This window comes from Macrosteles quadrilineatus, unplaced genomic scaffold (assembly GCF_028750875.1).
Source record: "Macrosteles quadrilineatus isolate MER2022 unplaced genomic scaffold, UCM_ALF_1.0 Scaffold_1__1_contigs__length_201487025, whole genome shotgun sequence".
Classification (NCBI taxonomy): Eukaryota; Metazoa; Arthropoda; class Insecta; order Hemiptera; family Cicadellidae; genus Macrosteles; species Macrosteles quadrilineatus.
In genome coordinates this window covers 95189123-95203265 of record NW_026542594.1, presented here as the reverse complement: position 1 = coordinate 95203265, position 14143 = coordinate 95189123, and the positions used below count along the sequence as shown (strand labels likewise).

At 34.4% G+C, this 14143-nt stretch overlaps 1 protein-coding gene across 1 annotated transcript in view; it reads left to right on the top strand.

Annotated features, from left to right (window-relative positions):
* Positions 1-675: 675 nt before the first annotated feature.
* The window catches only part of LOC128990314 (probable E3 ubiquitin-protein ligase MGRN1), a 125241-nt gene continuing 111773 nt past the window's right edge, over positions 676-14143 (top strand). Inside the window, exon 1 of the mRNA XM_054412682.1 lies at positions 676-931. Coding sequence (XP_054268657.1) covers positions 844-931 — 88 coding nt within the window. The 5' untranslated portion in view covers positions 676-843. The remainder of the gene's footprint in view (positions 932-14143) is intronic.

Sequence of the window (14143 nt, the reverse complement as noted above, 5' to 3'; positions counted from 1 at the left end):
AGTAAACAGAAGTTGGGTAGAGTTTCTTAACTTAGCTAAGTTATGCTAATACCGATTATTAGTAAACTTGCATTCGATGTTGTCACTATCAGCAAGTTTGGTTGGTTAGGTTAGTTTCATGTAAATATGGGGAAATTTCAAATTATTCAATCTTGGGTACCATCATAGATAAAACATACTCCCTTAGTAGATTTCTCATCCTTATGGAACAGCTGAAGACAATTTTATTGTTAGTTCTGTACGGTTTATGTAGAGGTCGTGTTTTGTTTACAATTTGTTTCCCGTTATTACAGCCATTTAAAACCTCGTTTAACCAAATAATACTATCTAAACATAAACAATAACTTGTCCCCTAGTTATATAACCAAACAGTAAAGCACAAATCAAGAAATTAACCCTAAAATAATAGAAACAAAGTTTCGTCGACACTAGCGCCTTTGTGTCACGTACATGAACTAGACACGAAAAACGTGCTTCAAAATTTACAATGGGATGAGAAGTCTACTTGTGTTGGTTAGTCTATGGTACTATCGAGGATTTTGCAAAAAATTAATGAATCCTTGCGAGGAAAATCAAGGATTTCCATCGTTTCATGCGGGGAAAACCAAAGAGGTCGGTTGGCAACACTGGTCGTAGTAGTCTGCTAGTCTGCTGCGCTGCTGAGTCTGAACTCTGAACTGACGTCAGCTTGTTGTCTGTCACTGCCTTGTCTTGTCTTTGCGCTGTCAGCTCAGCTTGCCCATTTTGTTTTGCTAAGTTTCTGTACAGATAGTCAATGGTTTCCTAATTGTTTGTGTGTATTAGCAATACATCATAATTTGTAGTCATTGATTTTCGTTAAGTATGGGTGCTTTGACAAGTAGACAAAATGCAGGTGTTGAAGAGGTCGACATAGTTTCAAACCATGCCTACAAATATCCTCCAAAATCGGGTAAGTTTTTGCTTGAGCGTGTTTTGTATTTACTGTATGTAATTACATATAATTTATTGCTCAATTGCGATGAAGGAACCTCTTAAATGGTAATTTAGAATGTTTAGGGTTATAAGTTCATCTGGGTTTAAGTTCATGGTGGTCTTTTTTAGGCAATTTCTGATGCAATTTTTTAGGGCATTTTAAGTAAACACACTAGAAGTAAGTTACAATGAATATTGGCTAGATCTTCTTTAAAGTAGCATATAGCCTACAGTAGGCCATATGCTATACTAGGCCATACACCTACCCTAAGTAACTTGCGGTAGGTGTATGGCCAAGGTGTAAGTGTACTCTTGGGTGTAGGTATACTTACACCTACGTATGCTTGGTGTATCATTGAGAAAGGCTAGGCCTATGTTACGCTACGCTACTTTACTAGCAGCTAGCGAAATAGCAGCTACTAAGTAGCCAATGTGACAGAGGCAGTAGCAGCTACTAAGAGTAGCGCGCTAGTGAAATTTTACTAGCATGGAAAGTTGAACATGTCCAGCTTTCCGTGCTACTAAACTGCGCTAGTGAGTCACATGACCAACTAGCAGCTATCAAGTAGCGACTGTCGCCCAGTGTGACAGCTTCAATAGCAGACTAGCGGCTACTTGCACCACGTGCTGTCTGCCTGATTTGTTTGTTCTCGTTCATTTTCAACAATTTCTGAAGTAATCATGAGTGATCCGAAGTGGGGTGAGGGAGATGTGATTAATTTTTTGAACCTGTATAGGAAATATCCGTGTCTTTGGTGAAAAGTTTTCTTACTTTTTATATTTAAATAAATACTCACTTTTTTACAATCAAACAAAATTATTATTCACAAAACTAACACAACATTCTTAAACACATTTTTCTAATAGTTTATTTACACAATTTAATTGTTATAATGTTATTCTAATAAGTTCATTACAGCTGTTCTTTTTAGGTCCGTGAAGTTGGCGTACCCATATTAGCGTATCCACGTTTGATCATACCAATCGTTAGTTCATCGTTAGTTCTTGATAGTTCCCAAATTTTTTCGTTAGTTCTCAAAATATAAAAAAGTTACGAGGCATACAAAGTGGGTACGCTAACTTCACAATTATACAATTTCCAGCGGGCACAGTTTTTTGAATATAAATGCTTATATCTATATACCAATCGTTAGTTCTCGATAGTTCTCCAATATTTACGTTAGTTCTCAAATAATAAAAAAGTTACGAGGCACACAAAGTGGGTACGCTAACTTCACAATTATAGAATTTCAGGCGGGCACAGTTTTCTGAATATAAATGCTTTTATCTATATACCAATCGTTAGTTCTTTGTTAGTTCTTGATATTTCCCAAATTTTTTCGTTAGTTCTCAAAAAATAAAAAAGTTAGTTACACCAATCGTTAGTTCTTCGTTAGTTCTCGATAGTTCTCCAATATTTACGTTAGTTCTCAAAAAATAAAAAAGTTACGAGGCATACAAAGTGGGTACGCTGACTTCACAATTATAACATTTCCAGCGGGCACCGTTTTCTGACTAAAAACGCTTATATCTATATACTAATTATTAGTTCTTCGTTATTTCTTGTTAGTTCCCCAATATTATTGCTAGTTAGCCTATTGAAAAAAAAGGCAATAAGGTCTTAAACGTTGTTATGCAAACTTCACACCCAAAGCAATTCTAGCGTGCACCTTTGTCTGACTAAATGTTCCTATATCTTATTATTAATCGTAAGTTTTATTTTGTTAGTTCTAAAAACATTTAAAAGTTGCAGCTGATGAGTTGAAGCTGAATGAGGATACTAATTTCACACCTACAGAAATTCTAGCGTGCAACTGCATCTGACGAAAAATTCTTTTTATTATTATTTTTTTATTTGCTATGCTGTTATTGTTATGTTTACTATATGGAGAGTTTGTTATGAATTTAGATATTGAAATTCCATATTACTACATTAGAGTGATTTTCAAGTTTTCCTAAGCCGTGTCAAACGCCATTTCAAGTTCTTCCGTCAACAAAATAAGCTGTCTCCAGACATGCGCCAAAGCTCTCAAAGCACGACATATTTGCCGTTCGGCGATCTAGTTGTCTTGTTATTCGCCGATTAACGAGTAAAACGTCTGCACACATGTGTTGTTTTCCCAGCAACTGTTCGTTTTGGGAATGGCAAAAATATTCGTTCACTTTGATATTTGCAAAAATACTGGCAATGAACGGAAATCACGAGCACGAGCATTTGCTGTCATACTACTCGCGATTCGGCGAGTCGCTGTTCTGTACTTGGCGTAGGTACAGTCTGAAGCCGGCTATAGGCATCTTGAATAAAACCCCCCTTATGCAAATCATTGAACTGAATTTTAATTAATTATTTTTTATAACTTATTTATCATAAGGTAAAAATATTTATTCTCGGTGTATATTAATAATCTAACACATTTAATTTTGAACGTATTTCTAAACTGTTTAATAACGAAGCTGTGAATGTTTGAAAGAATAGTTGAGTGTACGTTTTTGAGAACTATCGAGAACTAACGAAGAACTAACGCTTGGTATATAGTTATAGGCATTTATAGTCAGAAAACGGTATCCACTGGAAATTCTATAGTTGTGAAGTTAAGGTACGTTGTCACTGGTGCGGCTGGAACTGTAGTCGTTGGACGATAATCGTTGGACGATTATCGCTCGGTAATAATCGTTGCAGTAGGCATTGTCACTGGTGCGATTATTATACTACCGTTCAGTTGCTTTTTTCTGGTCGAGTTGAAGTAGTGAAAGTGAATTATGAGTTTATGGGCTTTAACAAAATACAATTATATTCATTTATTTCTTATATAATATAGCCTAGTTGAAGATCTGGAAGATGGAGAAGTTTTTGAAATAATAAGTGTTCCAAGACTTAGCACACATAGCATCATTACAAAACGAACAGAAGAGGGGTAGTTCAAAATATAAATAAACAATCATTTGCAAGCTGATGAGAGAATATTATAAGAGCTTTTCAGACTTTCAAAATGTCAGTTTAAGTTTTTGTCTAGTTTGATCAATTAGTATTTTAAGATGACTTCTTCAAACTACATCCCCTATCCAATCACAAGAGATGGGAAAATTGCTCTTGGTAGGATAGTTTATTTATACTTGTTAAATTGTTGTATTAAGCTAATAAACTATTTTTATACTCGTTAAGTTATTGTACTCTTCAGAATAAAATATGTTCAGTATAAAAAATAGTAATATACCCTAGTAGTAGCAAACCTGCGACTCAGGGAGTTTCCAATACATTTATGTGTGTTACTACCACATAAAGCCACTTACCAAGTATCATAAAACGCATTAACAACTAAGCGATAAATAACATTTTAATTATTCTCCATGAGAATAACACTGGGGCTGAGTACACTCAGGGCACTTTGCCTCTAAAATCGTCCAACGACTGCGACTCTGACTGCTCCAGGAGCAGACCCGTACTATAGTCGTCTACGACTACGAAACGACTGCGGCTACAGTCGCGTCAGTGACAACGGTGCCATTGAAAACAATGCTAAGCAGGCGCTCTACGATTATCGTTCAACGGCTGTCGTCCAACGACTGCAGTTCCAGCCGCACCAGTGACAACGTACCTTTAGAGTGCCCACTTTGTATTCCTTATAAACTTTTTGTTTTTACAGATCTAAAATCAATATTAGGCTAGAGAACTATCGAGAACTAACTAAGAACTAACGAAGAACTAACGATTGGTGTATAGATATAAGCATTTATAGTCAGAAAACGGTGCCCGCTGGAAATTGTATAATTGTGAAGTTAGCGTACCCACTTTGTATGCCTCGTAACTTTTTTATTTTTTGAGAACTAACGAAAAAATTTGGGAAATATCGAGAACTAACGAAGAACTAACGATCAGTTTATAGATATAAGCATTTATATTCAGAAAACTGTGCCCGCTGGAAATTCTATAATTGTGAAGTTAGCGTACCTACTTTGTATGCCTCGTAACTTTTTTATTTTTTGAGAACTAACGAAAAATTTTGGGAACTATAGAGAACTAACAAAGAACTAACGATTGGTATAGAGATATAAGCATTTATTCAGAAAACTGTGCCCGCTGGAAATTCTATAATTGTGAAGTTAGCGTACCCACTTTGTATGCCTCGTAACTTTTTTATTTTTTGAGAACTAACGAAAAAATTTGGGAAATATCGAGAACTAACAAAGAACTAACGATTGGTATATAGATAAAAGCTTTTATATTCAGAAAACTGTGCCCGCCTGAAATTCTATAATTGTGAAGTTAGCGTACCCACTTTGTGTGCCTCGTAACTTTTTTATTATTTGAGAACTAACGTAAATATTGGAGAACTATCGAGAACTAACGAAGAACTAACGATTGGTATATAGATATAAGCATTTATATTCAGAAAAATGTGCCCGCTGGAAATTGTATAATTGTGAAGTTAGCGTACCCACTTTGTATGCCTCGTAACTTTTTTATTTTTTGAGAACTAACGAAAAAATTTGGGAACTATCGAGGACTAATGAAGAACTAACGATTGATGTATAGATGTAAACATTTCTCACCAGAAAACGGCGCGCGCTAGAACCCGGAAGTGTGAAGTTAGCGTACCCACTTATTATCGGCTATAACTTTTTTATTTTTTGAGAACTAACGAAAAAAATTGGGAACTATCGAGAACTAACGATGAACTAACGATTGGTATGATCAAAAGTGGATACGCTAATATGGGTACGCCAACTTCACGGACCTGTTCTTTTTCTAGTATAGGCAGGCTTAAACAAACATTTTATTTTTATATTATATTTAACACTCACCCTTAAGAATAAAAAATGTTTTATATATTTCTCAACGCTAGATTCTTGTAAACCCATACTGCTAGCTTAGTTAATAATATTGTTTGTGTTTTACAAAGTTGAAAAACAATTTTAACATTTGAAAATACACTGTTTTTATTAGATTGTCTATTTATTGTCCATTTAATTTAATGAATAATATTTATATTATATTTACCTCATCATCTTATTTCTATGTTTCGACTCAAAATTAGGCTAAACTTTTAATGAGGATTTCTTTGAACTTTTGAAATTTAGGGTAAGTAAGAGATTTTGTGAAAATGTCACTCAACTGTTCATCAGTACAGTATTGGAGTGCAAACAGGCCTTCATGAAATTGTTCACTTATGAAGTAATAGCGTACATCAATGTGTTTGCTTCTGCGGTTCATTTGACCAGATTGAATCATTTTCATTGCGCTTTGATTGTCTATGTTGAGTGTTATTTTCACTGGCTTGTTAGTAAGTTCACTAATTAGAGTTTTCAAATATTTTAGTTCCTTGCAGCATTCAGCAGCGGAAATATATTCTGCTTCAGCTGTTGAAAGTGCTACAATGGGCTGTTTTCTTGAGCTCCAAGTCACAGGTCCACCTGCGAACATTATTACATAACCACTTGTACTTTTTCTGTCTTGAGTGTCTCCTGCAAAATCAGAATCATAATAAGCATTCAGCTCAATTTTGTCACTTTTAATTGAAGAGAAACTTATTCCATTGGTTTGTGTTCCTTTTAGATATCTAAGGGTTCTCTTTACATTTTGGATATCATTTTTGTCAGGATTTTCCAAGTGTCTACTTTCATAACTGACTGAAAAAACTCATATCAGGTCTGGTTTTGTTAGTGAGGTAAAGCAGACTTCCTACTGCTTCTCTGTAAGGAAAAGCTCCTTTAGTAGTATTTTCATGAAGAGTTTCAGTTGTATCTTTCAGGTTAATTGGTGTCTTTACTTCTTTGCAGTTCTTCATATTGAATCTTTCAAGAATTTGTTTTGCATACTTTTCTTGACTGATTAAAATTTCGTCCCTGTTACGTTTGATCTCCATCCCTATATAAACTGTTGGATTTGGACTGATCGTCATCTCAAATTCATCTTCAAGTTGCTTTAGTAGGTTTGCAATTTTTCCTTCATTTTTACCAATCAAAATACCATCATCTACATGGATAGCTAAGTAGAGATCGTTATCGAGATTCTTAAAAATACACTGATCTGACTTCAGTTGTGTCAATCCTTGACTTTTAAGAAATGAAGTAAATTTCTTGTTCCACAAGCATATGGTGCCTGTTTTAAACCATACAATGATTTATTTAGTTTACAGACTTGACCTTGTTCTTCAAAACCTTCTGGTATCAACATATACACGTCTTCTTCCATTAGACCATATAGAAATGCTGTTTTTATGTCAAATGTTTGTATATGCATGTTTTCTTGTGCTGCTATAGCAAGAAGTAATCTTAGTGAAGTACTGTCCACTACAGGACTAAATGTATCTTTGAAATCTATTTTCCCTTTTTGCTGACATCCTTTAACAACAAGTCTCGCCTTATAGGTTCCATCATCTTTGACTTTGAAAATCCATTGAGTTGTTAAAATTTGCTTTCCTAAAGTTTCTTTTCTGTCAACAATCTCCCAAGTTTCATTTTTCTTCAGAGATTCTTTTTCATTATTTATTGCAATTTTCCATTTTTCTTTTTCATCTCCATTGATACATTCATTGTACGTCAAAAATGCGTTAAGATCGTAGTCTTCATATCTGACGGGTCTTTTTATGTTGTTTCTTTGTCGAAGATTATATCTTTGGTTTCTTATTCCAGGTTCTTCTTCATCAGTATCATTTTCTTCTTGATATAGGTCTTCGGGTTCCTGTTCATGTTCTCCTTCGTGTTCAGGTATAGTGTCTTCATCTTCTAGTTCTTCACTTTCATCTAGTACAGCTTCTTTTTTAACGTCTTGTCGATCATCGGTTTTAGGTTTAGTTAATTTCTTCATGCTCTCATTATTTAGGTGTCTTAACTTTGTATCCCATATTTTCATTAATTCACTAGAATTTTCTTTATTTTTAGGTTCATTTTTATCACGGTCATCATTTCCGTTACAGTCCTCATTGCTTTTACCGTTGTCTTCTTGTTGACTGTTGTTATTTGCCACCTCACCTGACTGAATTGTGACATTGCTGGTATTACCATTAGAGAGACTATTCTCACTACAAATGCTGCTTCTTAAATTGACTATATACAATCCCTGACTATTTTTATTACCTTCAAGTATAATTTCATAGTTTTTAATGACTTCTACTTTATTTTGAGTGAAGACAACTGTGCCACCTTTTTCCGTAATGGCATTTATAGACATTAAATTATTTATAAGTTCTGGTATGTAAGAGACATAGTTTAAAATACACTTGTCTGTTTCAATTCTACCAATACCCAGAGAAAACATTGACTGGTTTTTCTTAGCGACTGATATTTCCTGTTTGAACTCTTTTAGGTTACTTAAAATATTACTGCAGTTGGTCATATGGTTTGGGGTGCAGGTTACTCATCATATCAATTTCTCTATTGTACTTGAAGTTGTAAAAGTCCTGAAGTAATGCACATTTTTGGGTTTCAGTATCTTTTTGAAAAAGTCTTTTTAATGTTTGAAACATTTCGTGGGCGTTTTTACAAGTTAAAATATGAGGCTTAATTTGGTTATCAATTGTTAGCAATATATAATGTTGGGCCTTGGCATCCTTTACCTTCCACTTTTTTATTTTTGATGCATCATCACCTTGTTCATCTAAGGTTTCAGTTCCATCAACTACATCTATCAGTTCTCGTGCTTTGAACAACACACTAATCTCAAATTCCCACATAGCAAATGTTTCCACGTTTTTATGTCTTTGAATAGTGTTATAATCATTTTCACTGGTCATTATTAGTAAATGTTGATATACTCACGCTAAGAGACAACTTCAAACTTTGTTCTTCTAGTTTTAGTTTTATGGCATTAATAGCCCTGTTCTTACTTGGTTTTATTTTATGGCATTAGCAGTCCTGATTGTTATTTCTTAGTTTTATGGCATGAGCAGCCCTGATTGTTAATTTTTAGTTTTATGGCATGAGCAGCCCTGGGCCCATAACCTGAAAAGTTTTCTTACTTTTTATATTTAAATAAATACTCACTTTTTTACAATTAAACAAAATTATTATTCACAAAACTAACACAACATTCAACACATTTTTCTAAGAGTTTATTTACACAATTTAATTGTTATAATGTTATTCTAATAAGTTCATTACAGCTGTTCTTTTTCTAGTATAGGCAGGCTTAAACAAACATTTTATTTTTATATTATATTTAACACTAGCTGGCCCGACAGACGTCGTCCTGTACTAATGTGGTTTTATGTCAAAAGATCGTTCATTTTCAAGATGAGCTTGTTCGCATGGCTCAATCTCGTCCTGTTTGAAGTTCGTTCGCTACGCTCACTCGCCTTTTGGTTGCAAATTAGCTGTTGTCATAAATTAAAAATTAATAATAGTGCTGCACCCTGTTGGTAAACATATTAACTTTTTATACTATTGAACATCACAGAATCAAATTGATTAGTTGAACCAGCTGTTAAGATTCTTAAATTACATTTAAATATGAGTACTCATAAGGTTAACATGAGAACTTCAGAGCCACTGGGGCGGAGCCCTTTTGACGGATCTGCACCAAACTTCACACAAACCATCCTTGAATAATGCTTAATAATGCCTGAAAGTTTCATTACAATCTGTCGAGCGGTTTCGGAGTCCATAAAGGACAAACATACAAACATACATTGGATTTTATATATATATATTTGGGACATAACCTCTCTTGAGCTAAACTAGTAGCAGCTAGTGAATAGACGCTACCAAAATAACTTATGCGATCAGCAACAAATTAAGCATCCCATATATAATTATGCTTAGACTAGACCTTGGCTATGACCAGGAAACTCATAACAGTCTGGACTTATAAGATATTGTTAAATATGGGCTTCATCATGTTGGCCATCACCTGGCTCAGAAAATTAGTGATTTTTTGAGTCCGAGTTAAACATGGACGCAAGCCAGCTCAATTCAAATCATTCGCAACTCGTACCAATGATTTGTTGTACTATATCTGATGATTTAATACTGACTTGTAATATAAATGTAAATAAAAATGCGGTTAAAAAGCTTAAAATTGTTCTTATTTTTAACCCTAGTGCCCAATAACCCGGCATTTCACAAATTCGGCACCCTTCCAGTCCACATTACGCCGAGTTTGCGGGACTCTACTGTATTCCTTGAACTGCTAACAAATTTCTCATTATAATTAATCTTAGCCTTTTTAATCATAGTCTTGTATTTTTTCCCATAAACTGACAGAGTTCTCTTTAAGTCATCATGCTTCACTAAGTTAGGCAATTTTTATTAAATCTGCAAGAAAAATAAGAGTATCACACATATTTTTAAGAGATTCGTCAAATCATTTATATTCTTTAATTTACTCTTATAGGCCTAATCATGCCTGATTTTCTTAGATATTCTAGGACAGTTTAATTTGAAATAATAAACAATAGTATTTAAGAAATATTAAAAAACAGTGTTTACATCTAGAGTATGAAAAATAGGCTCCCAATTTGCATTACACAAGCTCAATGCGAACATGCCAAGGTTCTCCTCGTTAAGTTTCCGGAAAGAAATTTCTTTCAGTACATTTGGTGCTATATATCATTTGAAATTTATAATTTCATATTTTAATAGCAAAAAAAAAATTGTTTTTACATTACAAGAGAAATATTTTATTTCATTATTTTTCTTCCTTATAATTGCAGTTATCATCTAAAGTTCCAGTTATTTGTAGCCAAGTTAAATATTTTTCCTACGAAGTATGTACCTATTTGTAATAATCTTCTATTGTATTCTTGATTGGAATTTTATAAACTATCTAACTAGGCTGATTGAAAATATTAAAATTTCATTAAAAGTATTTTTTCTCCTTTGAATAATTTTTATCCTGTAATCATACAAACCATTTTGCAGTATTAATTAATTATTATTATGATAAATGTTCTAAGATAAATTTAGTCCATAGTACAATTTTTGAAATCTTTGAAATTATTGTGGAAGTTGTTATACTAAAGTAATTTTGCTCCTTTTAATCAATTTTTCTCCTATATTTTCAATTTTGAAGTTATCTATCATTGTACTTGTAAAATTTTATTACAGTGAAGGTATTGTTTTGTTTTTGATAAGGCTTCTTTATTTTGAAACAGCAACTTAATATTTTATTCTCATGCTAGTTTTTAGTGGTATAGTGTTATAGTTGTATCAACGGTTGACTGGGCAGGTGACTGGGGCTTGACCGATGCAATTTTTTAATAACTGTGATGATGACGGCGACGGCGACTTCCATTGTCTTGAGCTACATTCCACAGATCAATACATTAATTTTTTTAATTCTCATTTAAAGAGCCTGAAAATATTGCACAATAACATTAGAAGCTTTTCCAAAAATTTTGATGAGTTTTTAGTTTACTTAGATTCCTTTAATACCAGTCTAGACGTTATAATTTTTTCTGAATGCTGGCTTGGCAGAGGAGAGGTGGGGGGGAACATCGACGGGTTTGACACTCACATGACTACGACTCAACGTAACCGCAATGATGGTATCATTGTGTTTACTAACAAATCACTATCAGTGACTGCACGACAAATCACTCTGGGGGACGTTCATGGGTTATCACTGGACTTTGTGTACTGCAACAAGAACTTCAATTTACTAGCAATTTACAGAACATTTGACAGCAATCCAGTACAATTCACTAGTGAACTTGAGACTTACTATCAGAACTTAGATAGAAACAAAATGTGCATTTTTATGGGTGACATGAATTTAAACCTTTTGAGCAAGGATATACTAATTGACCTCTACTTAAACAGTCTACTTGGCTCCGGCCTTGTACAGTGTGTGGACAGACCGACTAGAGTTACACAGGACACTGCATCCTGCATTGATCACATATTTGTACGGTACTGTGACATGACTGCTGTGCGCGCTGCTGTACTGCACACTAGCCTCACCGACCACTATGCCACCGCCCTCACTATACATGACACTGTATACACTCACGCACACACACTCAATATTCACACTGCAACCGGACCTCCTCAAACTTACCTTGATCACACCCTACTCACTCAAAATCTTTCTCAGACCGACTGGGGACCTATCCTAATCTGTCCAGATGTCAATCTGTGCTCCGAACTCTTTTACAAAAACCTTGAATTTTCTATAAAAAATGCAAAAAAAACAATAACTACAAGATCATCTAGACGTAAGAGAATTAAACCATGGATTACAGACAGTTTGGTCAAATCAATACGTACTAGAGATAAATTAAGTAAATCTGCACGCCGTCAACCATTTAATGATAATCTACAAACTTATTACCGGAATTATAGACAAAACCTGGGCAGTCTATTAAAGAGAGCCAAAAGAGACTTTTACAGGGAAAGACTCAACCAGCACAGTCAAAATCCCAAATTATTTTGGGGATTGATCAATGATCTTGCTGGCAGATCAAGTAAGAAAAACTCATTTCCAATTGAAAAGTTCATTCCTAACACGTCTGATCATACGCAAGCTACAAAACATGTGATTGCAAATGATTTTAACAACTTCTTTGCTTCTGTTGGAGAAAATTTAGCAAATCAGATAGATGCGGGCGGGACCCCGGTGGTTGTTGACTCTGACTACAGACTGGACTCTACTTTTACATTGAAAACTGTTTCTTCACAAGACGTACTACGTCATATCTCTGGGCTACGTGGTGGCTCAGCTCCCGGTCTGGACGAGGTCTCGGCTGATTCACTCAAACAAAACGCACTCTTCATTTACATTCCTCTGCTACACATAATCAATCTATCTCTACTGACTGGTATATTCCCGGCTCAATTTAAGACAGCAAAAGTTATTCCTTTATTCAAATCAGGTGACCCAAAAGATAAAAACAACTTCAGGCCAATCTCATTGTTAAGCGTATTTTCCAAGGTTTTGGAGCGTATTGTTAAGGAACAGCTAGTGGAGTACCTTCAAAGTAACAATATACTATCTAATTCACAATTTGGGTTCAGAAAAGATAAAAACATCTCTGATGCACTATTTGAAGTTTGTAAATCTATAAATAATTCAATGATTAATAACAATCGATCTATGTTAATGTTTTTAGATCTAAAAAAAGCATTCGACTCAATTGACAGAAATTTATTGCTAACAAAATTGGAACAGATCGGTGTCAGAGGCACTGCTCTCACATGGTTCAAAAACTATTTATCTGACAGACATCAAGTGGTTTCCATCTGTGGTGTGAATAGTGATGCAAATTCAATTGAGTATGGGGTTATTCAGGGAAGTACTCTGGGGCCTATACTTTTTCTAATTTATATAAACAACATTTCTAAACTCAAACTAAATGGTGAACTGTTTTTATTTGCTGACGACACTTTAGTTTTAATAAAAGGTTGTTCATGGGAGGATGTTAGGTCCAAAGCTCTTGGTGATCTCACAATTCTAAAGAAATGGTTAGATCAAAATGTGCTCTCACTTAATGTAACCAAGACTAAATTCCTTCCCATATCACTCAGTATCAGCACTGATTATAATCTAGACAATTTGAAGATTCATTGTTGCGGCAACCATAACAGCTTATCTTGTAATTGTGAGTACATTGAAAGAGTAGATTATTATAAATATTTGGGTGTTTATTTTGACTACCGAATGAAATGGACAGAGCATGTGGATTTCTTGAAGAAAAAGATTCGTAAATATATCTATGCTTTTAACCAATTGAGTGAAATTTTAGATGAGGATGACGTAAAGCGAGCTTATTTCGCTTATGTGCAATCTTTGATTTCTTTTGGAATTATTTGCTGGGGAGCATGCTATCACACCACCTTGGAACCCTTGAATGTAATTCAAAGATCAATTTTGAAAGCTGCTTTTAGAAAAAATAAAAGGTACTCCACTGATGCTCTATTCCGTGAGACGGGAATACTACCGGTCAGACATCTTTTCATCCAGTTCCTTCTTAATCACACATTCAAAAACTCAAACACGATTCTTACAGCAGTCACACATCAGCACTTCACAAGATACTCCCACAATGTTAGAATATCTGTTCCTCAGCTACATAAATCAGTTCTAACTACCAACTGCTTTTATGTTTCTCAGATCCTCTGTCGAAATTTAATTCAAAAATATGATATTCAACACGTTTTTAGTTTACCCTCATTACAGAAATTCAAGAGTCATATTCTTGTTTTACTGCACTCCATTACCAAAGAAGAGGCCGAGACTTTGATTAGACCAAAC